The sequence below is a fragment of the Aquila chrysaetos genome, chromosome 22 (assembly GCF_900496995.4).
Source record: "Aquila chrysaetos chrysaetos chromosome 22, bAquChr1.4, whole genome shotgun sequence".
Lineage (NCBI taxonomy): Eukaryota > Metazoa > Chordata > Aves > Accipitriformes > Accipitridae > Aquila > Aquila chrysaetos.
Genome location: NC_044025.1, coordinates 364,242 through 388,727, shown reverse-complemented (window position 1 = coordinate 388,727; position 24,486 = coordinate 364,242). Strand labels below are relative to the sequence as shown.

At 54.7% G+C, this 24,486-nt stretch overlaps 1 protein-coding gene across 5 annotated transcripts in view; it reads right to left on the bottom strand.

Annotated features, from left to right (window-relative positions):
• The window catches only part of NRG2 (neuregulin 2), a 174,006-nt gene extending 153,890 nt beyond the window's left edge, over positions 1-20,116 (bottom strand). For 3 of the 5 annotated variants that reach the window (XM_029997811.2, XM_029997810.2, XM_029997812.2), the window contains exon 1: positions 18,165-20,113. In XM_029997811.2, coding sequence (XP_029853671.1) covers positions 18,165-18,900 — 736 coding nt within the window. In that variant the 5' untranslated portion in view covers positions 18,901-20,113. Of the gene's footprint in view, positions 1-18,164 lie in introns of all 5 variants that reach the window. The other 2 variants (XM_029997814.2, XM_029997813.2) reach the window with 2 other exon arrangements.
• Between the last annotated feature and the right edge of the window lie 4,370 nt (positions 20,117-24,486).

The following is a 24,486-nucleotide window of genomic DNA, read 5'->3' as shown; positions in this document are numbered from 1 at the left end:
TTGAGGAAAGAAATTACCTCAGACTCTCCCCACTTCATGAGGCCAGTGCTGTATCATTGGTCCTGATTGAGACTGAGACCTGAACCTCCCCAGCAAGATCGATCTGAGGCCTAAATGACTTATAGAGTTCTGCCTGACAAGGGGTTAACACGTTGAGTGCGCAGGGGCTGACCTTGTGCACAAGGTGAGGCAGGCCAGCAGGAGAGACGGGGGTGAACTGGTGTTCTTCTAAACTCTGGTTAACCTCCAATCCCTTTTCAACTCTGGAAAGAGTTGAAATTCATGAAATTCAGGACCCTGTCAGGAGGTAGCAAGAAGGGTACAAGCAATTCGTTAGCCACAGGGTTTGTAGCCCAGTCACCAGGACACCTTCCCTTTTCAGTGGCATGCACCCTGCACCTGCAGCTCTGAGGGAAGGGACGGGGCAGGGAAGGGCAGGAGTGGGACATGCTGGCAGACTACCAGTGGCTTTCATTCCCAGTGCAGCATGCCCCTGGAAAGGTCCCTAGAAAGCTGCTTCTTCACAAGTACAGACCGTTTCTCAAAAAGCATCCAACGTATTTTGCATTCCACCTCACAGCAGCTGGATAAAAGTGAGGAGGAAATCAGAAAGCAGTTAGACATGGGAATGAGTACATCCCTCTTGGCCTGTCAGTCTGGCACATAGGCACAAAATGGCTCCAGCATGGTCACGCAAAGGACATGCACTGGGGTTTGTCCCACTGTTGGGCTCCAGAGCCAGAGCCATAGGCAGACCCCTGTGTATGTGTGGTGGGCATCACTGCAAAGCAGTAGGGTGAGCAAGCCACAAGGTAATGGTGCTGCTGAGCAGCCTGCCTGCTGGGGCATGGAAATGAGTCAGCTCCAGCCTCGACCCTCAAAGCCATTGTATGTGTGGTGAATTCAGGCTTGGGGACCTTCCATCCTGCTGCACTCACAGAGCCCCATGGCACAGCACTGGGGAGCATGCTGCCACAAAACCCTCTGACAGGCTGCTGGGATCTGCTCTCTCAGCCAGGCCCTCCTTCAGGTGACGGCACCAACCCATGGAGCAAAGCCTAAGGTGAAAGCTCCGAGGTCTCACACTCTCCATGGATTGGCCACCATGGATGCGTTTCCCCAGCCAGGCTCTCACAGGCACATACACTGCTGGAAGGACATAGCAACTTGGATGCAGTCCTCAACACACCCAAATCTGGGGTGAAGGTTCCCTGGGATGAACCGGGATGTGGGGAAGCATCCTGGGGTGACTGGCAGTGGGTTAGCAAGAAAGAAGCAGGACAGAGGACCTCGGACCAGTCTTGCCTTTCGTCAGACTGTCAGTGACAAGGGTGTTTTGCAGTGGTCAGATGTAAACTGATGCTTTGACTCCCTTTTCTCACCATGCCAGCATGAGACTGGGGATCTCACTGGGGCATTTGCTGTAATGACTTCAGCTCCAGCAGTTAAAGTTAGAGCTCACCTCAGCCATCTGTCTAATGCTTCTGTAATTTAGTCAGACAACTCATGGTAACTTTTAAGGACCTTGTGCCAGCACATGTTGCTGCTCTCAGATCTCAGCAGCCACGACCGCTCCGCTGACAGGCGTCCCAGGCTCCCCGAAGCGTCTGTCGTCTTATTAGCAGAGCCTCCACTTGGGATTTATTTTCCATCCAGAATTTAAGCTGAATTTATGTATTAACTAAAGACTATTAGTGCCAAAAATAAGTGGAATGCCACTTGCTCAGCAACACAGGCCTTACGAGAGACCACGTGGCACAGCCAACCCACCCAATCGCAACCCCAGAGAGGCTTTTTATAGACACCCACGTCTGATGGAGTGCAAGTGATGCTTGGCTTGCTGCAAGCTTTGCTCTGCAAGCATCTGATTGCAGGGGGAGGGGAGGGAAATATCCCTGCATCCACAGGCAGGAAGCATGGTTGCCTCCTCTCTGCTGACTGCCTAAGCAGCCAGGTGGAACTAGAAATGGTTTAGGAACAGGTAGTGGCAGAGCTGCCTCATTTCCCTGCCATAAACACCTGCGCATGCAGCATGCAGCTTCTGACACACAGCACACATGCTGCTGAGTATCTCAGTGCAGTATCTCAACATCAAGGGTCCTCCACTTCCCTCTGAGCAAGACTGCTCGAGGGAGAAAAAAGGTCACGCAACATTGTACAGTTCTAGCTGATGGTGGCTTCTCTGTTTCCTAGGTTGTCCCCAGGGTATTTTTTCCTTTGAGTACACCCGCCCCACCACAGCACCAAGCTGGCTCAGCTACCAGGAGAGTGACGCTGATGTGACTCTGAAGGCTCCTCCAAGGACTCTGACCGATCTCCACTGTGAGGGATGCAAAGCCACAGCAGCAGCCACAGTGCTACTGCTGCCAGCAGCCCCAGAAAGCCCACACTGCACAAGCTGAGGCACAGAAGGGTCAGTGGCAGGTGGAGGGCAGCCCTCACGTACCAAGACAACCATAGCCGGCCTCTTGGCATGGCCTCTTCTCTTCCACTGCTCCCTGTCCTACTCCCCTCCGAACCAGCCATCTTGCAACCTTTGCCACGCCAGACTCAGGTGCAGAGTGTGGGACAGGCAGAAGCCAGCGTGGGTTTGCTGGTCTGGTAGCCTCTGCAGCACAGCCGGTATGCTGGGCTGGAAAGGGGCTGCTTTGGCCATGATGCGGCATGGGGCAGCACACAGACAGCCTATGGCCCGTGGCTTGGGCCAAAGGAGCATCTGGGAAAATAGGTCACAGGGTCACAGCAGAGGTCAGCAGGGCTGGGGCAGGCACAGCTTGTCTGCACAAACCTTTTTGATCCAGCAGCTGCTTGCAGAGGTCTGAACAGCAGCTTCAGGCCATCAGCTGGACCAGAAGCCCCAGGCAGGCTGCTGGACTCCGCTCTCCTCCTTGCCCCAGGACATGGTGTGCTGGCAGAAGCATCACTGTGCTCGCAGTCCCACCACAAGCAGGATGCTTGCTCCCCAAGCTGCAAGGCAGAAAGGCAAAAAGTCCACCCAACAGCCTTCCTGACAGCCATTCTCTGCTGCCTAGGTCCTGTCATTTCTGCGTCACTGATCTGCGTGGGAAGACAGAGCAGGGAGAGCAGGCAATGGCATCTGAGAAGCAGAGAACGGGCAGGTCTGCAAACAACAACAAGACTAGCACCGGGCCTCACTTTGCAGAGAGTTTGTGAAATACAATCCAGTCTGGCAAAGATGGCAAAGAGCTGCTCTTCATGCTATCCCGGCTCCCGCTTTGCCCAAGAGACAGCTTGGGCAGAGCTCAGCCTACTGCAGCTGCAGCCCCAACTTCCCCAGGTGCAGCACCCAGTCATGCTGCTCCCAGTGGTTCCCAACCTCCAGCCCTGCTCTCTGCAGCCTGGCCCCTCCGCTGCACGTTCACTTGCGAAAGACTTAAAACAAAAGCATCTTCAGGTATTTATATACACTGATAAGGCCCCCTCTGAGCCTTCTCTTCTCAAGGCTGGACAGTCCCAGCTCTCTCAGCCTTTCCTCATGAGAGATAGTCCAGTCCCTTCACCATCTCTGTGGCTCTCACTGGACTCTCTCCAGTATGTCCAGGTCTCTCTTGTACTGGGAAACCCAGCACTGGACATAGTACTCCAGATGTGGCCTCACCAGTGCTGAGCAGAGGGGAAGGATCACATCCCTTGACCTGCTGGCAATACTTTGCGTAATTCAGACTAGGATACCACTGGCCTTCGCTGCCTCAGGGGCACATTGCTGGCTCATGGTGAACTTGGTGTCCACGAGGGCCCCCAGGGCCTTTTCTGCCAAGCTGCTTTCCAGCTGGTTGGTCCCAGCCTAGGGTTGCTCCTCCCCAAGTGCAGGACTTTGCACTTCTTGTTGAACTTCAGGAGGTTCCTGTTAGCGCATTTCTCCAGCCTGGTGAGGTCCCTCTGGATGGCAGCATGACCCTCTGGCATATCCGCCACTACTCCCAGTTTGGTGTCAGCTGCAAACTTGCTGAGGGTACGCTCTGCCCCATCATCCAGATCATTAATGAAGTTGTTAAACAGGACTGGGCCCAGTATTGACCCCTGGGGAACACCGCTAGGTACTGCCCTCCAACTAGACTGTGTGCCACTGATCTCCCATTCAGCCAGTTTTCAATCCACCACACTGACTGCATACCCAGCCCATACATCAACAGCTTGTCTATGAGTATCTTATGGGAGACAGTGTCAAAGGCCTTCCTGAAGTCCAGGTAGACAATGTCCACTGCTCTCCCCTCATCTCCCAAGCCAGTCATTGCATCATAGAAGGTGATCAGGTTGGACACAGTGGTCTTCCTCTAGGCAGTCTCAGACTTTTGTGACTTTTCACCTCAAAAATCACACAACTTCCTACAAAAATGCCTGTGTCTCACCAGCAAACTCCTGCAAGAGGGAGACCTAGAAGGGGTGCTAACAGTCTTTCCCAGCAGGCAGGTCCAACCTGCGTGTCCTGTGTATTTAGTGACACCAGACAACTTCATATTCCCACTTCTCATCCAAATACTGAATTTCCAGGAAATTTCCTCAAAAAATAAGTCTAAATGGAAAAAAAGGTCATTGAAACTCCTTCAAGTTTTCAAACAGGGTGCGCCCTCAGAGAACACTGCAGAAAAAGGAACCAAAGCCATCATTAAAAATGTGTTAGGGTTTTCTTAGCTCAACCGCAATTATTGCTCTGAAAGCTGAGGATGTACGATAGAGAAGAGTATGTGTGGGAGGGAGGAGCAGAGAAGGGGGAAAAGAGAAAGACAACAGCAGCATGGAAGGAAATTCAACAGTGCCAAGTGAAAGCCCCTGTGACAAGCAGAATTTAGTTCCTTGCAGAAGGGTTTCCCATGTCACCCGTTACACAGAGAAGGAGAAAAAAACATTATTTTGAAGAACATCGGCCATAAAGGTAAGACTTCAAAGGAGGGGGGGGGGGCGGGCTCCCTCAGATGCTGCAGCCAGGAGCTTACCCCATGTATGCCATTCCCCCACCCGTCAAGAAAACATTAGTTTAGCCCAGCATAAAAGTGCTCCACATAAAATTCTACTAGCCTCACTTGCTGGGAGGGGTGTGTGTCTGTTACAGCAAAGATCTCCAAACCTCCAAGCCCCACTGCTGGACATGTTTCTGCCCCAGGGACATGGATGTTTTTTCCACAGGCTCCATGCTCACCCCCTTCCCACCAATCTGATAACTCTCCTGGGAATTTCATTTGCGTGGCAGGTTGCTGACCTTAGTTTTTAATAAGAGGAGCCCAGTGCATGGTCTCCCACCCAGGCACTGCCCATCACCATGACCACTCTTCCCTCCTCAAATCTGGCTGCCGGTGTGCAGCATCTGGGCACCTGTGCCATGGCACAAGGTTTCGCCTCTGGCAACAGCAGGCAGCAGAGCTGGCAGGAGCCACGGCCCGATGGGGCATCGCTGACCCCCTCCTCACACCCCCAGCCCAAAGGAGACAGAGACAGCAGGTCTGCTACCAGCTTTAACCGCACTGCTGGGATCTCTGGAAAGGCCCCTAGACCAGCTTGTTTAAGAAATACTCAGGTGAGACAACTTGGACTCTGCAGCCTCTTTGGGCCAGAATCAGAGGCTTGGCAGAGCTCGTCTGTGCTGTGCTTCAGGTCAGATTTAACCTGGCACCCCACGGGCCCAGGAGGTGGAGAGCCAAGGACTTTACTGCCTACCCAGAGGAGGAAAGGGCTAGTGCTGTTCTCCTGGCTCTGGGACACAGCCTGACCACCGGGCAAGTGCAAGGGGTGGGAAATTCCCTGAAGGCAGAGTGATGGGAAAGGGCACTGAATTACAAAAGAGATGATGGGAAAGGAAACTCTGCTACTCGTCCCCTCTCAGCAGGTTCACACGACGCTTTCAGTAAATCTTGTGCAACATAAGGAAACATCCCAGATGGAGATCAGCCCTATCCACAAAGCCTCAGTATCCCTCATCCCAGACACGAGCCCTGCAGGGATCTGTGCAGGGGCAGGGACTAAGTGATGTCTCTCAGAGCCCGACCTACACCAGAGCACGCACAGCCACACATCTCCCAGTGTGTCAAGGGCAAAGGACAGAACAAGACCCCTCTCTCCAGCTGCAGAGCTGCCCAGCACTGTGACCCAAGGAGCCACCTCCAGCCCCAGGAGCTCCCGCTGGCAAAGGTGGCCCAGAGCTCAGCACCAGCATGGTCGCAGCCCGTGCAACCGGCCAACACCCAACACGGGCAACAGGCAGCTGCGGTCCTGCAGCTGCCCAGGGCTGCCTTGGCACCAGCCGCTGCAGGAAAACCATAGCCACTCTCCCGGCAGGAAGGTTTCAAAAGGTCACAGTTTCCTAATGGCACTTTCCAGTGTGCCTATCTGCCCTTCTGAAGCCAGAACTCTCTCCATGTACTTATGATTTGGGAGTTACGAGCTCCTCTCCTGGATGTTTTAACATCTAAATATGAGGTTTGGTGGTCTCATCAGCCAGTTTCAGAGTTCACCACGGAAAGGTATTTTCTATCCTTGCTCAAAGAACCATCCGGAGACTCCTTCCTGCAATGGCCATAGTTTTATTCACAGTTACCAGTCTGATTACAGAAAGGCATGCACTTTCTTGGCAAATTCAGCTCTTTTTTCTACAGGTGTATTAATACTGTGGGCAGGATTTCCTCCACTTCCTTGCACCTGCACTGTCCTGGTGTGACAGCTCTGGTCTCTGTGCTACTGCTCTGATGACATGCAGCAGAAGGCAATTCAGCCCGCAATGCTTGGGAAGGAAGGAGAGGCCTGAAACTGTCTGCAACCTGAGGCAGGAGGACTCCCAGATGAGCTGTCTCAGCACAGGCGGAGAGTGCCGTTGTCTTTCCTCTCACCAGGAAGAGTCTGCAGAAGTAAACAAGCACACAAACCCCTGCCTGTCTGGGTTTGGATCACCTCCCAGTAACATTTACTGACACATAGCATCCCAGAGGGCTGGGGAATAGGCCCTGATGGGAACTCTCAGGGTCATTTCAAGCCACAAAAGACAACCCTAATCTCTCAGCTCCATGCAGCAGCTACTGATTTGCAGAAGTTTGCAAGCATCAGCAGACCAGCCACGCAGCCTGCCTCACCCGAGCATCCTTCCATCACAGCATGTACCACAAAGCTGCTCAGCCTTCTAACAGCTTGGGAAATCCTCTCTCCACACCATCATGCAGCATCAAGTGCCCTCGGGGATCCATGCTCACCGCCAGCACTCCCAGCTAGTTCTGAGCACCAGAAAAACAGCCTGAATGCCAGAAGCCTGCATGTCACCACGCAATGGACTGACAGAAATTGTCTCTTCACACGTCACAGCTCCCCCACACAGACAGAGCATGCCGCTGCAGATCAGGTTTGGGGACCTCAAGTTTATGTCTTTGTGGATCTAACACCTTTGCTGTGAGCTGAGCTTGGCTGGGAAATGTTTGGAGCTAGATGGCCACCCAAGGAGAGTCAACACGCTGCTGGCTGGTACCAGGCAGGTCCCTTGCAGACCCATTCCAGGAACAAGCCAGGGCTCCTCCACCCCCAAACACCCACTCAGATCCTCCCAGCTGCACAGAGTACCACTGCAGGCTCTGCCTCCTTTCTGGCAGGGTCTGCCACCTCCAGGAAGGACCAGCTGGCAGCAGAGACAGCCCTGCACCCAGGGGGATGGACTGCTCTGAGGTCCATTAGTGAAAGGCACTGCAGGGGGGGACAGGATTTCATCACCATTTCTGCTTATTACCAGCACTGATACCGGCTGATATGAGCCCATCACACTACCAGGTTTTGCCTGCTCCCTAGCAGAGTGTGCAAAGCAGCATCCTTCCTGCTTGCCAGGCAGGGAATAATGGTGTGGGGATGCTAAGCAGCTTTCCTATGATCAGTGGCACAGATGGGAACTGAAACAAATCTCCAAGCACAGCCCCCTTGCCTGCATCAGTTCCCTCCAGAGCATGAAGCCACACAAACACACCTCTCTGCAGTGCGTGCACCCAGCACAACTGCACAGACACAGAGCTGAGATGAACCCATACAGCTGGCTTTCTGTGCTACATCCCCCACACAGAATGTCCATACACCAGAAATGGGCTCAATACTCCACAAAGCTCCTTCTCTGGAGCATGGTCCAGGCGATGGAGATCAGGCTCCATGGAGGAATTACTGATCAATAAATGGAGAAACATGACACTGCCTCCCTGCAGAGCACACCAAAACCACAACACTGCTTCAGCCCCGTACTGTGCCTCTCCCCACTGTAGCCCACCCCTTCTGGCAGCGAGGCATTTGGGAAAATGCAGAATTAGCAGCTGCACCCCAACCATGCTGTAGACACAGGCATGGCCTCTGGGAGCCTGTGTGATTCTTCTTCCCTGTGGCCCCAGCAGCACTCTGCAGCAAGGCACTGTGTGAAAAAAGGACCTTCTTCGGGTGACCCCATGCCTGCTGCTTCCCATCACCCTCGTGCTTGTAGGTATAGAAGAATTCCTAATTTCCATCCACACCATCCTACATCTACCACTATGTCCTACCCAGTGCCCAAAAACCTCAGGGCCTTTCCCAGCATCTCACCTGTATCTGATCCTCCCAAACCCACCAGAACACCTTGCCCCCTCTAGGTTTTCTCCTCCTTGCCTGTAAGCCCATTTGGGCTCTAGGGCACCGTCAGGTCTGGGACTCCTACAGCATTTGCCATGGCCTGCAGTTGTTGTTGTGCCTGAACGTCCAAGAAACAACAGTCATCCTACGGTCCCAGCCTCTTGCGTCCCCCATGCCAGTAAGACCAGCTAAAATCACCAACCTAGGAAGAAAGCGTGCCAGAGAAGAGTGATCTCTCTGTACCACAGACCTCCACCCCAGCTGCATCCCCATTTGCTGACATCAATGCATCTTTCTGTGAGTGTTCAAGATCAGGGCAGCACTGGGGTGGTAGGACACTCATTTGATGTCTGTCCCATCTGCTTGGGGCCCAGCAGCACTGCCAGAGGCTGGATGAGCAGGGCTGGGTGTGCGGATGCTGGAATGGGCACTGCCTCCTCCTGCCACGTATATGGAGCGTGCCAAGCCAAGCCAGGAGCCACAGGAAGGACCTGGCAGGGAAACTCCTCCAGCTCCTTCTTGCTGCCTCAGCTCTGCGGATCTGGGGACGTGTCTGTGGGACTCAGGCTCTCCAGCGCTATAAGAAAGGGTCTCCAGGTCACCTCAAAGCCAGCAGGTAGCACCACCCTGCGACGCCGGGTCCCCCCAGGACAGGAATCTCCACTTCGTTCCAGCACAGGACATAAATGTGCAGCTGCCCGAGCAGGCAGCATGTGTCCCATGGCTCCATGAGAAGTGGCCCTGATGTTCCCTAGGTTACACCAGCCTCACCAGCCAGCTCCCCACGGAGCTCAGGGCCAGCAGCACAAGAGACAACCTGGCAGCCAGGATGGGAAGACAGCTCCTTCTCCCAGCAGGGATACAGGGAGAAGGCAGCTGAGACCCTGCATGGCAAGGGATTGTCCTAGGGACGCTGGTGACTTCAGCTGGACTCCCAGTAGCAACTGCCAGCCTGGCTCGAGGCTGAAAGCAGCCTAGGGGAGACTCACCCACTCAGGTCCCCACTCCTCCTCTCCTCTGCACCAAGCCACACGGAAGGGCAGCTGAGGAAGACCAGAGGGGTGGAGGTGGGAAGGAGGGAACACCCAGAGCAGCAGGTACAGACAAGAGCCAGAGGCACCCGTTCCCATCATTGCTGTTACTACCATCCCATGGACCCATGGGGAAGATCCAACCACCAAGCAAGGCATCCTGACAGCCCACTCATACTCCTTGTCATACTCGCAGGGCTAATGAATGTATTGCTAATTGTCCTACACACACCCACGCACCCCTGCATGCTGGGAAAGGTCACATTACATTGGTAGAGGCCGACAGTTAGAGGCCATGCCTGATCCCGACCTCACCTTGGCTTGACCCAAGTGCAGTCCACCCTGAAGAGCTAAAGCTGACGGTGCACCAGCAGGGAGCCAGGGTCCGATGGGGACAGGCTCCAGTGAGTGCAGCAACCAGGGCTGGTGCATTGCTGCCAACTTTGAGACAGCCCAGAAAGCAGAGCTAATTCCAGTCCCCACCCTCCTGCCAAGCCATCTGCCTGCCCCGAGACCACCAAGAGGATCCTGAACAGCATTTCATTACTGAGCCATTACGAAAAGTGGATGAGCAGTGATTGATTATAATGAATGCAAATACCTGCCTTCCGACCCCAGACTGGCAGGACCTGACTAGCTCTCCCACTAAGTAGTACAGCATGTCCTTCCACAGGCTCTACAAAGCCCTCCCATCCTCCTCAGCATTTCCACAAGCCATCAGGCACAGGACTGCCCATCCAGAACTGCCCGAGAAAACCATCATGTCCAAGATCTGCTCTGCATCAGCCCTGGGGCCCTGCTCCCACCCGCAGATGCCACAGGCTCATTTCCAGCACCCGAACCCATCGGGAAGGCTTTCCCAGAATCCTCACCTTCATCAAGAGGGCAAAGGACAGTCCCCTCACACCATGACAGGCTGAGAGTGGGGGTCAGCAGGGTGGGAGCTGGGTGCTCTGTCACAAGTATGACACATCCCCACTCATCAAGTGCGTGTGTCCCATCCCAGAGAGATGCTGTGCCCAGAGACGACAGCAGCCAGCTCTCCTCCAGGAGGCCATCAACTATGAGGCATTCCTGCAAACTCAGGACATGCACTCCAGCCTGGAAGGATGAACTCAGTTGCCCTCCATAGACCAGCAAACAGTAAGTGACAGGAATACAGGAAAGGATGGCACTATCCTGCTGCAGATAATGGGGCGTGAGGCAGGTGGGGGAACCAGTGAGAACCACTGCAGCCACAAACCCCAGCCAAGAGACCTTAAAGGACTGCCCTGGCCAGAGATGCTGTGAGAAGAAGCACCTTGTCCCTGGATACAACATCAGACAACAGAGCGGGAACGGACCCGAGCACCTGTCTAATCCCTTGCCTGCCTGCAAGGAGGTCAGCCGTACCAGGGTCATTCCTGATGGGTGTCTGCCCAACCTACTGTCAAAATGCTCTGCTGATAGCTCTCACCCAGCTCCAGATCAGGCTACCAGGGACAAGGGGATAACTCCTTGCAGAGGGGCAGATACCTGTGGTTTGCTGTTCCCACAGCCTTGTCAGAACTGTTGCCATCTTCTGGCCTCTTTTCTGCACACGACTTCTTCCCATCAGCCCACCCAGCTCTATCCTCAAGGTGCCACATCAGCTGGGGCCATGCTCAGCCCATGCTACCACCATGAGGTCCAGCCCAGTTCCAACACTTGATTCATACTGGGGAGCACTTCTAGGAGGTCACCCTGGTCATAGTTTGGACTGCAGAGATACCTTAAGAGAGCAATTGCTTGGGGTAAGACCCCGAGACAGGAAAGACAAGACGACCAGAGAGGATTCCCTGACAGAGGTAATCAGCCAGCAATGCCAAGACATGACTACAACCTCAGCAAGAGTTGGCTGACCCTAACATGCAGAGACAAGAAATCCCCACTCAGCTGAACACCAGTGCCCTGGGTCCCCAAGGCAGCATCTCCTGTCCCTCTCCAACCCAGTGAACCTCTTATTTTCTCATTTCCTTTTTCTTCCCTAATATGAACTCTCCCCCTTCCCTGAACAGCTTCAGTGCTGTCTGCTGTGACTTCCATACAAAACTTCTCCCCAAATCCTCCGAGCACAGAGGTGATCCTACCCCACCCAACCACATCCTAGGTTTCCCTGCCTGGAGTTATACAAATTGTTTTCATTCAAGGTGCAAATCACTTGCTCCCCTCTAGTACCCCGTGTTCTGGGGAACTTCATGTTTTCCTCCTCCAGACCGGTCACCCTCTTATCCACGACAGAGCTGGACCATGGGAATTAAATGAAAGCAGTTTTCACTGACCCTTCTGGCCAAGCTTTGCAGTACACAGCCCAGCACCAAGCTGCAGCAGGCAAGCACTGGGAGCACGGTCATTCAGCAGAGAAAGAGCAGCACAGTGATTCATCTTCCTTTTGATCTTTAGCCTACCCTTGCAGGCTCAGTACTCTGTCCCCAAAATTTCTGGCAGTTAGCAGACCTCTCCACCTCCCCCCAGACCTGAGAAAGCAAGTGCTGAGAGGTGCTGGCACCCCTTAGGGGTTCAACTGCTGCACACCCAATTCAGTAGGCGAGCAGATGCCTGGCTGCCAAAGTTGCCAGGGAGATGAGCTTCCTCCGGAGCCTCCCCTCGCCGCAAACGTCTGCCCGAGCTCCTGCCGAGGACCAGCGTCCTCCACCATCTGCACCGGACAGAGCATCACACAGCGCAGAGAACACCTCACCAAGGAGCAGGGCAGAGCCTTCTCATTCAAATGGCACCATTAGGACACAGAAGAGTGGTCCAGCCGTTTGGGAGGGTGCGTGCTCTCATCCTGGCAGCCTCCTCTGATCAGCAGTAAGAGCAGAGAGAGAGGCAGGATTTACTGACATCTTTGCTACACCCAGCCCAGCTCCCTGCCAGCGCGACCAGCACCGACCACGCTGCCGCACCCAGCACCGAGCAGGCACAGGAGGTCCGGCAGAAGCTGCCAGACAGCCCCAGCGCCTCCCAGCTCAGTGGAAGCACTTTATCGCTTCCCAGCACTTGATCGCTCAGGCTCCTCTGCAGTGAGAATTTCTGAGATGGCCAGAGTCGCCCACAGGCTCTCAGCCTCGCAAACCTGCTGCCCACCATGGATCGATCTCCTGCAGCTCCTCCTGGCCAAGCATGACACTCACCTCTGCCCTTCTCGCTGCGTCCGCACCCCTGCCTGCCAAAGGCCAGCACAGCTCGCTGAGGGAAGCCTACGTGCTGTTCCAGGGCAGCACAGCTCTCCTCTACGCTCAGTGGTGTCACTTAGCGACTCGGGAGGGGAAACGGAGACAAGGGACACTCCAGCACCAGCATCCAATGCCCTAAACCTGGCAAAGCAGCAGCCACTCCAAAGCATGGCAGTAGGAGCCATGCCATGCTGCTCACAGGAACTGGCAACCCCTTCTGATCCTGCTGGGAGAGGTACCCTCACCCCAGCAGTACAGTACCAAAACTGATCCCTTGGGGGTCTTTGCAGTAGATTTTGGGGTGTGCCAAACGCTTTAAGGCTCAAGGCCCTGGTGACCATGGCACATTTTGCCTTACGCTGCCCAAATCAAGAGGGGAGCTCAGCTGCAGCAGAACATGGCTCCCTTTTTGCTTGATGATGGAGTTTATTGCCTCTGTGCTCCCAAGCATGCACCAGTTTCTGATCCAGGTCCAAACCCAAGTCAAGGTGTTGCCTGTGATTTAGAAAGGGCGTTATGCTTCAGGGCCCATATCTAAGGGTTATTAGTTAGCAGAGCACAAAGACAGCCACTGAGCAGCAGCTGGTGTCCCAGGGCTGTGCATGGAGAGGCCCTAGATATAGAAGCCAGCACTTCTGGGATCACGCAGGAGCCTTTTTAGTCTCCTCTTACTCATAGAGATCCTTGGGGAGATGCTTTATTTAGTCAAACATTTCTGAAAGGGACACTGAGAAATTAGCCAGGATTTGCTCCACACACGGCACGTGCCTGGGAGTGGACAACCTCCGTTGTTTCAGGTACAGCTAAAGTCACTTGGACCTGCAGCACCGGCCGAGAAAAGTTTCAGCTGCCAGTTCCCTGTCACGGCTGGCTCAGCTGGGAGACGAGGAGCTGACCTGGCCACGGGGACCCAGCTACCCCAGCTCCACTCCCGGGTCAAATCCTGCGTGCCAGCTAACCAGCAGCAGAGAGCACCCAGAAATGTGCCGCCCTTGCAAGGGGTAAAAGCTTTCTGCAGCAAAGTGACCGTTCCCCATCTGCAGAAACTCAAGGCAAGAAGGAAGCAAGTTTTCACTCTTCTGCGAACCTAAGGAAGTGTGATTTTCTGAAGGTGGTGAGAAATAGTTTCAGACAGCTCTAATTAGCAGGGTGGCGCGTGAGAAAATCCAGCTTTGCTGCTCCCTGCTCCACAGCTGTCCTGGGATGAAGGGAGAGCACCGGCATCGGTGGCTGGAGCCCACCCGCACCCTCCCCCTGTGCCTGCCTGGCTTGGAGCAAGCCCAATGATTTGCAGGATAACAGAGAGGTCTATTTTTGCATGAGCTGCTGGTCCAAAGTTGCCAGTGCTATTTCAGGCAGCAACACCTACACTGTAATCCAGAGGGCTGTATTTTCCCGCGGGCACTTCAAAATCAGGCCTCCCTCCTCTCCTCGCAGGCCAGCTGTAACCAACCTGGCTCCCAGAATCAACAGATAAACAGCTCCCAGCATCGTGTGGCCACTGAGTCCAATGTTCCTGATTCCCATCGAGATCAAGGTGCCTTCTGACTGGAAAAAAAGAAAAACACCTCATCTCACAAGAAGTACCTGCTGCAACAACAGGTCCTCTGCCTGCAAATCCTCCTGGGGATCTGCCATCACCAGATTACTTGCCCAGACTAAGCTAGCTAATCCTACAGGCAAGTCGCATACTTCGTCCTGGAACTCTGCAGCATTTTCGGTGGGGTGCTCCAGGAGATGTACAAGCTCTAATTAAAGCTACTTTGCAACTTCCTGCATATGGAGGCAGGAAGACATTTGTTCCTCTGTGAAAGCAGAAATCAGAGCCCAGACAGGTTAAATCCCCACCAGCGAGAGCCTCTCCTGTATGCAAAATACCTGCAAATATATCTTTCTCACAGGAAGCATGGACTCATATAGAGTGGAAAGCAGATGATGACAGGAGTGACCCTTAAAGACCAGGAGGGTCAGGATCACAACCCCCTTTCTGGACTCAGATCAGGAGTGGTTTCAGCAGGGATACCATGCCACACAGCCACCCCACCAGTGAGAGCCAGTGCCGCGTCTTGCACCTACTTCTTCCTCCTTGATCTGTGCATGTAGGCACAAAGGAGATAAGAAACCACCCAAAATTAAGGAGCTAAAAGATGTAAAGAAAAGAGACAGGAGGACAAGCAATAACAGGAATCATTATATAACAGTATGAAGAAAACAGTAATACTCCTAGTGCAGAAGAGGTTTTAAGATGGGCAAGTGGGTGGTGAGACCCGCAGGATCCTGGGCCCAGGGACCAGCTGCTTCCTGTGTGCCAGGGGATGCAAATCCATGGCCGGGAGGAGATGCAGAAGCTGCAAACCTCTGGGGTTTGCAGGTAGGGAAGTTCCAGCCTCCAGAGCCTGCCCAGCAGTGGGATGACCAAAGTGAGAATCCCTCTCCCTGGACCTCAGCATGGTGGGGGCAGATGTGAAGCAGTCCAGGCGAGACCCCGCACATGCCAGCTGCACAGACCGGCTTTCCTGTTCTGCCTCCCGCACCCCATCTACCCTTCCCTCTCCTCCAGCCTTCCTGGCTCTGCCTGGCGAGGGTCTGGGTCCTGTGCAGAGCCTCACCACCCACTTTCCCCCCTCCCAGTGAGCTCTGCAAACAGCAGAGACTGTTCCTTGGAGAGAGACACAGATGCTCCAACCAGAGGCCTAATCCTGCAACGCATCCTGGACCTCGGCAAGCAGCGAGAGCAGAGGACACACAGCACCTTAGCCTGCAAGAAGGGGATGATTCACTAGAAAACAGACCCAGGCATGGAGCCAGAGCAGGGAGAAGATGGTTCTGCGAGGCCTCCATCTTTGGGGGGGGGGGGGGTTGGAGTGATCAGAGCCACGAGGTCCCCCTCCACCCACTCCAAAGTGGCCCCACTGCCCGTCCCCCTGGCTCCATAATACCCCTCACAAGGCTGCAGCCCGGCTGCCCCTCAGAGCGCACGTTGTGCCTGGACACTTCACCCCCTGCCAACTCTGGCGTTGTCCACAGCCCCCGCCTGCAGCAAGAACGGGAAATAGCCCTGCACCCCTCCGGATCTCCCCTCCCAGCAGAAACCAAGGCGCAAGAAGGCAGACCATGGCCTGGTTTCCCAGTCCACGCACCTTTCCAGCAGCTAGGGTGCTACGAATTGGAAGATGCTGCCAGGAATGTCACCTTCAGAAATAACCTCCTAGCCGAACTGAGAACATGAAGTGCTTGGGGAACCACAAGTTCAGAAGGCTGAGGCTCCTGTTTAATCTTCATCACTGAACCAAACCACAGTTGTGACAGTTCCCAACCACCAGCTCTTATTTTTCTTTTGCAATCTGCCGTAAAGCTCTGCTGAGACAACGCTCCCGACAACCTGCAGAGTCCCTTAGCCAGGGATCCTGTTCAGACCATCAAAAATACAGAAACAAAAGCATCAGCTCCAAGAAGGTGTCACGGGCAGAATGACATCCCTTAACTTATTGTTACATCAGCCTACGCGTTAACACTTTGGGCCTGATCCAGGAAGCAACGGAGCAGCCTCTGTTCCTCTTAAAGTCATACCCTGCTGCTCAGAGATGCGCAAGTTTGGAAGAATCCTTCTTGCTTTAAAAAAAAATAAAAGCCACATACCTTTTGCTGTGCTTTCACCTGATGATGAGACCACAGTCCTGAGAAATTCCGCCATTTACCTTCCTTTTAACTCTGCAACAGCTATTTCACTAAAACCTCTATGTCCACGATGGCCCACATACAGATGCACATGAAATTAGTGTCTCCCAAATTAGTTTTCTCGTATGCAGCCCTAGCCCACTTTCCTCAACAACATATTATGATATGCAAGGTTCCACCTTTCTCCCAGGAAACGCAATCTTCTAAATATATCTTTTGGATAACTAAAAAAAGAGACAGGTCTGGCTTTCAAAATCTGGGGTCAGCAATCCCAAATAGCAAAGTGTTTGCCCCAGAAACACCTAGTTAATAATGCACCAACAACAACAACAACAAAGCAGCACACGTATGTTCATTACAGAGCTAAGTTTAACTTGACACGGCACCTTGCTTTTAATGAGGCAAAAGGCCAATTGACCTGATGAGGAAGTACAGCATGCTGGCATTGAGTGGGGGACCTGGATTCCCTGGAGATACGCCCTGTACATCTTTGGAACCCACCAAACATGAGAGCTTCAAATCCATTTCTGATGGCACGGCGCAGCGCTCAGAGCTCTCCGGGTTCACACCGGCCTTCTCCGGATTTTGTGACACGGTATCTGAACATTCGAGCTGGATGAAGGGCCGGCCTCGCATTTTTGTAAGCTCAGATCCTAACCCGGGGAAAATGCAGTCATTGTCTTTGCCCTGTCCCCCACTGCCCAGCCCACCGCAGGCATTTGCCCTGCCGGAGGACGACGGCAAGGAAAATCCAGGCACAAAAGGGGTAACGCTCCGGCAGGCGCTTCCCCGTTGAAGTAATTTCATAACCGCGTTTACAAAGGTGGTGGAGGATCAGCACACAGCACGCACGGAGAACAGCGCGAGTGCATTGACGGGAGACATCTAAATGCGCTGCACGAACAAAAGAACGCCAACTTCACAACGTGAGGCCGGTATTTTGAGGGAGGCGAAACTTCCCGGCACTTAGGGCGCACCTGGAGAGCCAGCATCTGCCCCAGGCCCCGCACCCCCCCGGGAAGGAGCCCCTCTCCCCATCAGTAAACACGCCCGGGGAGAGGAACGCATCGGGCAGCGCCAGCGCGCACAGAGTTAACGGAGCCGCCGCCGCATGCCGGTAGCGGCTCTCCCAGCCGGGGGCTGCCTGCCACCACCGAGGCGAACCGAGGGAAACGGTACCCGAGGCGGAGGGGGGGGGGGCTCTGGAAAAGCGCCGAGACCGAGAGCTCCAGCGCGCTGCCGCCGGAAAGCCGGCGGCCCCGGGCGCAGCGGCAGCCGGGCTGCGGGCCCTTCCCCGCCCGCCCCGCACCGGGGCTCGGGGCTGCGCTGCTGGCACGGCGCCGGGGGGGGGGGGGGGGGGGCCGGGACCTTGAGCCGGGCCGGCGGGGCCGGCGGGGCCGGGGCGGGGGGCAGCGCGGCTGCGGCGGCCGGGCCCGGCGGAGCGCATCGCCCCCGGTGCAGGCGCGTCTCCCGGTGCCGGCCGGGGCTGAGGCGGGGGGGGGGGGGGGCATCGCCAGGCGCTCCCCACCCCCCCCCCCCCGCCCCGGGGGTACGGACCTGTCGCCCCGCGGCCGGCCGGGCCGCCGGCCGGCGCTCCCCGCCGCAGCTCCATCACCGCCCCCCGCCGCTGGTCCCGGCGCCCCCCCCCGGCCGCCGCCCCCCGCCTCCGCGGCGCGGCCCGTACCGCAGTCGGCGCAGAGGATCCGCGCCACGTCCCGCTTGAGGTTCTTGCCGCTGGTATCGAGCGGGGCGAAGGCGGTGCGGAAGACGAGCGGCTCCTCGGTGGGCTCCAGGAAGAAGATGTAGCGGTGGTTGCGCTTCACTTTAAAGCAGGGCGCCTTGGAGCCCACGCTGATGAGCTGCTCCCGCTGCAGCCCGCCGCTGTTGAGGGGCCACAGGTCGAGCACCTTCACCAAGACCCCCCCGGCGGGACCGGCGGCTCCCCGGCTGTCATTGCCGCCGCCGGCGGGGGGGCCCACGGACTGCACCTTCCCCTCCAGCACCACCGCCGCCGTGTACGCCTGGTCCTGCACCGACTTAAGGCTGGGCGAGTAGCAGGCGAGGGAAACGCCGAAGAGCAGCATGGAGAAGCCGGGCGCCGGGTCGCGCCTCATGCCGCCGGCTACCGCTCGCTCCCCGCCGGCCCTGCGGCGGCCGGGCTGCGGGGCTGCGGCGCGGCGGGCGCGGCGGGGCGGAGCGGAGCGGCGCGGCGCGGCGCGACGCGGAGCGGCGCGGATCCTCCTCCGAGCGAGGGAGGTGGGATGCTCGCACAGCCGCCCCTTCCCCCGGGATGCTGACACCCACCACCTCACCACCCCCCCGGAAAAAAAAAAAAAAAAAAAGGTGATTCCCTGCCCGGGGACCCCCCCCCCCCCCCGCGCCACGGGGGATGCCCGCTGCAGCAGAGGGGATCCCTGCATCCCTGTCTCCCGCTCCTGCAGGGCCTGGGGGTCCCCGGAGATGGGAGACAGATGGTGTTGCCTCCAGCTCAGCCATGGAGATCTCAGCCCCCCTCACCAAGCCCCCAAGCGTTCACAGACCGACATCCCCCCCCAAGATGCCACCAAAGATGCACTCATTTGGGGGTGGCTGCAGGTGGCACAGGGCTTCCGAGAGGTGCAGGGCCCAATGTTAGGAGCTCTTTGCCCAATGTTTTGATGGAGCTGGGAGATTTGTGCCTGAGATTCCCTGCACACCTGAAGAAAAGGCATTAAGATAGAGACAAATGGAGTAAGGTAATAGCCGAGGAGACAAAGCCTCCTTTCATGCCCTGATCCCTGCTGTCTCTTTTTAATAAACAAGCGCTCTTCCCCTGCAGTGGTTTCCAGGAGGAGTCAGTTTAATCTCCAAAAAGTGGCTTATTTGGGTTTATTTTCAAAGCTGAGCCTGAAGCATCTGTACGCACAAAGCCTCGCTGCCCAGCTGCTACAGTGTGGCAGGGATCTGAGATGCTAAATTAGCAGCAGAGGATTTCATATTTGTTGTTGCTCTAGATTCTGCGTTGAAGGAGAGCGGCCATAGTCCCATCGCGATGGAGGTGACCCAGAGGCAGGAAGGCTGGGCTCGGCCTTCTCTGAGGCAATGGGCAGGGGCACACCCTGTAGTAGGGATGCACGGCCCTGCCTGCACTGTGATGGAGACACAGCCTCCACCCCAGTGGCTTTACAGCCTCTAGGGAATCCCTCAGCACACCCCAAGAGATTACAAGAGCCAGGTCTTTGAGCACATTGGTGAGAGCAGAGGAGCACAGATAGCAGGACCAGGGTTTGCTCTCCATTTAACATAGTACAGCCAGAACCATCAGGAAAAATGGGAAGGGAGCAGAGCTGCTGTGCCCAGCACAGGCACCGAGCGCTGCCTTTCCTCGTGTTGCCCTGCCTCTGCTGCCCGGGGCAGGAGCCAGCGTTCTCCCACCGCTGGCACACGATGGCACGGCCTCAGCACACACACACAGAGCTCTCCAGCCATGGAGCGGCCAGCCAGGACAGATGCTTTTCCCCCTCTCCGGGGAGGCTAACAGCTCTCTGAACAGCTCTGCCATTGCAGGACCGTGATGCATTGGAAGCAGCGCAGTGTGTTAACAGCAGGGCTTGAGGAGCATTTCTGGCGTGCATTTTCTCTTGCTAACTAACTGTGATTCTCTGTGGCTTTCTGTTTTCAGATGTTCCTGAAAGCTTTCTCTTTTCCCCTGTTTGGTGACCGTGCAAAACTGCAGAGGAACACAGGTGGAGGCAGAAGGGACCAGAAGTGTTTCCCACAGCAGAGGGAAGGATGGTATTTTGGATTCAGGAAGCTGCTTGGAGGAGTAGGGAAACCACCTGACTTCTCTCTGCTTTTGACACAAATCTCTGTGGAAATTCCCCTTTCCCTAACATTTTGCTCAGACAGCAACACAGGTTCTGCCTGAGAAGGAAGGAGATAGCTGATAGCATAACTTGATCTGGAGCTCTCCCACTCTACTCTGCCCTTCACCAAAAAAGATGGTTTAATGCCCAAGCATTTGAGTTGCCAATCCTTGTCTTCTCCCTGTTTGCAGGTTGAAATCCTAGTGGGACCACAGTGGTTTGACCACTGAGAGACATTCAGCACAAGATAACTGTGAGGCCTCTGGGGCAACTTTGAAAAGTGTGGTTTTTCTCTGTCTCTGGGGTATTTGGAGTCCAGGACACTTGGCCTCCTAAAAGGGCACTGCCCACATCTCCTTTTAGCAGTATTTCTCCTGCTGTTCAGCCTAGTTCTTGTGAAGACAACTAGTCTTGGGCATTTTGACATATAAAATGAATAAGGCAAGGCCCTGGGTGCAGTCACCAGCCCAATCTGAGCACCGGTTTTGAGAGAATGATGCCTAAATAACGTACTTTTAAAAATACGTCTCTTCAATTGCCTCACAAAGACTTGACCTTTGTTCACAGGGTAACTGAGGTTGGCAGGGACCTCAGGAGGTCTATGGTCCAAGCCCCCGCTCACAGCAGGGCCAGTTGGGGTAGGTCACTCTGGGTCATGCCTACCTCAAGCTTGAACCTCCCTGGTGAACCTGTTCCAGTTCTGACCACCTTCATGGTGAAAAAAGCTTTTCCTTATCTCTAATGGAAATGCCCCACGTTCCAGCTTGTGCCTGTTGCCTCTCACCCCCCCTCCATCTGAGGGGCTCTACCCCTTTAGCCTCTCTCCCAGGTGGCTGCCGGCAGCACTGAGATCTCCTCTTCTCCATGCTGAACAAAGCCAGCTCACTGAGACTTTTCTCATACCTCCTGATCTCCAGCCCCTGACCTCTGCTGCCCTCATGCCAGTCTGTCAATGTCCTTCTAGTGCTGGAAAGTCCCAATCTCAACCCAACCTCCAGCTGGGATTTCCAAATGCCACACAGAGGGGAGGGATCCCTTCCCTCACCCTGCTTGTTGCACCCTGGCCGTACAGCGGGCTTTGTGGGCTCTAGGAGAGGTTCTGTTTGTTAGGGTGAAGACCAGCAAGGGCCCAAAGGACTCCTTCAGTGTGCTGGTGTCAGATGGCTGATCCTCACCCACAAGTCAGGCTTGAGTTCCCTACAGGTCCCAAAGGAACAGCTGGAGGGAGTAGGTCCTAATTCGTCCCCCAGGGCTGGAGGGCACTTCTCCCAGGGGGATGCTGGGGATGCATAGGGAGATGGCCCAAAGTGTGCAGGGACAAGGCTGACCATTCATTACCCACTGAGGGCAGCAAAGCCAGGCAGGAGGTGGTGTGGTTTCACTGATAGGAAAGTGCACAGTTAGAGTGATGGCTTACTTCTAGCATGCCCATGGACTGGTGATACTGAGTCGCATCTTTTTTCTAACATCACCGCCCCAGGCTTTGCATTGCCTGGCGGCTTAGGCAGTAATCTGCGCAGGGTCTTTCTTTGCGTCTGGGCCGCACCATCCATCACCATGCAGCCTCCTGGCCACAATGGTCTTTTCAAAGCTTTCTAGAAAGAGCTCGGAAGAGCAAGCGTGCTGGGGCTCCAGGGCTGTGCCTTGTTGTAGGCCAGGGTCTTGCATTGGTTTTATCTGCACAGGGAGATGGACAAAAATCTTTGGGCTCCAAAGCCAGTTTGCCAAACAGAACTTTTTAACTCTCATGCTTGGCTTCTAGATGCATTTTCTGCAGCTCCCATGTCTGTTCCTCAGCGTAGGGACCCCTAACCCCATTTCGCTGTGCCTGCATCACCAGCTATCGCATCTTTGGGACCTCTTCTGCTACTCATTTTGTCTCAGAAAGAGTTTTCTCCAGCTTTGTCACCATGGTTGTTAGCTGACATCATCCTTGCTTAGTCTCAGGGCTGACACATGTTTTCAAATTTTCAGCCTGTTTAAGGACGATCAAAACTGCAGCAAATTTAAATACTTCCCAGCTTCTTCTCTCTTCTGCAAAATCCACTGCACCTTTCAGTAAAGAGGCTTTGTGTTTGTCATCAACCAGAAGCCAGACCTTTCTGCACCAAACCATCTCAATGCAATTGCTCTTGAATGTTTGTGTCTCTGACCCATCTGTACCCCTTCCCTTCTGGGATTTTATTTCTTTATCTTCCATATTTTCCCTTTGTCAACCAGCAAAGTCAGTTCATTCTGCATTCAGGCACAAGCTGGGATCCCTCATGAAGCGCCATTATTTCAGAAAACAACTGTTTCATCCCCCAGCTGCTTTAATTTCTCCAAAGCCTGTCTGTCCCCTACCTCCCTGCTGTGAAAACCCATCATATTTGCCACCCTGAAAGGGAGATGGAGCATCTGAGCTCAGCCCAGATTCCACCGTGCCTAAAGGACCCCAAGAGCTCAGCAGCACCATCAGAGGTTTTTACCCCTCAGACAACTGCTGCAGGGGCTGGTTTTTCATTCACCTCCTTTAATTTTGCTCCTGTAATTTCCCAGGGATGCCTGCAAAACAAAGCGCTTCTCAGGTCTCTCTTTCCCGCTGCCAAGGCAGCTCCTGGCACAGAGCCCTGCTTGGTGACAGATGCCACAAAGGGCAGTGTCCCAAGGGATGCCACAAAGGGCAGTGTCCCAGTGTCCCTTCCTGCCTCAGGGAACCCTGCAGCTCTTCTGTGAGGAAAAATGTTGACCCCCAAAAGCACAGGCGGGGGGCTGCACATCTTCAGTGTCTTCCACAGGTTGCAGATCCTCAGCCTTCTCCACATTAGTTGAAGACATGTTCCTGCAGAGCCGATGTGGGCAAGTCCTGTCAAAGAAATGGGGCTTTTGATATAACAAAGAACACAGCATCTGCATTTCCACCCCAGGGTATTCTGGATGGGCTGGTGTTATCCAGCATGGGGCTGTGCTAAGCTCTTTCCCGCTTCGGGCGAGCCTCGGAAGCATGTGTGCATCACAAGTGTGTCCCTCCATCTCCCCCAGCCCTCCCCAGCACGGCGTCTATCCTAGTCCTCTGCAGGGACCCTGGAGCCCTGCTGGTGTGAAGATGGCAGACTCAGGAGACCCCCACCCATACACCAGCCAAGGGAACACAGATTTCCTTCCCTGTGACAGTCAGGTATTGTACAAAGGCTTAGAAACATGCCTGAACACCAACAAATCCAATGCAGACATTTTTTTCCCACCTCAATGTCTTCTCTGCAAGGATTCAGCTTGTTCAGCTTGGGGCTGCCCAGCAACAGGAGGTACATGGCCCATGGAGAACATCGGTACCTGCCACGCAGGGCAGGAACCAGTCCTTTGCCAGGACACACCAGACTCCTGGCACCAAGGAGAGGCTGCCACAGCCTTGGGTGAAATGAGAAAGGCAGATGATAAATGATGAACTCAGAAATAATACGGAAAAAGCAAAGCCCAGCACTCAATTTGAGACTCCAGTCTGGAGAATGACTAAGCAGGACCATGGTCAAATAAACCATAACTGGCAGTCCTTCCAGGTAGGTAAGGACCGGTATGGAAAGAAACCCCCAAAATCTATTCCACTGGCCTGTCAAAGGCTCCAACAAGCAGCATGGCTGCAGCAAAGAAAACCAAGACCCTTCTCAGGAGTCCTCCACCAGCAATGCTGCCACGGTCTCAGTGATTTCCTTGGCTTACCCCTGCCCCACTGTGTTCCCATATCTCCTGCCTATTAATATCACCTTTTGGACCAGTGCCAGCAGGGGAAGGCAGAACTGAGGGATGTAGCTGTAGGCACCAGTGCTGCCTCTCCCAGAAAGAGACCATCACGGTGTGGAGGCCTGATCCAGCTACCCCCCCTTCCCTGAGCTGTGAGAGCATTGTCCTACTGTCTTTCTGTGAGATGCTTCAACAGTCCAAAGAAAAGTTGGGCACATTTGCTGTTGGGAGACTCTACCCATCCTGAAAAACCTTTTCTCTCGGCACATGGCAATCAAAGGGAAGAAAAATCAAGAGCAAATGATTTCTTTCACATGGGAGAGAAGCTATTAGGGTTCCCTCCAGCCCCTTTGTGGCATATTAACCTAGGTGCAAGGAAGAAAAAAAGCCACTCATCTTTCAAGGAAATGTGTGCCTCTTATTTGCTGCCCTCCCCAAGAAACT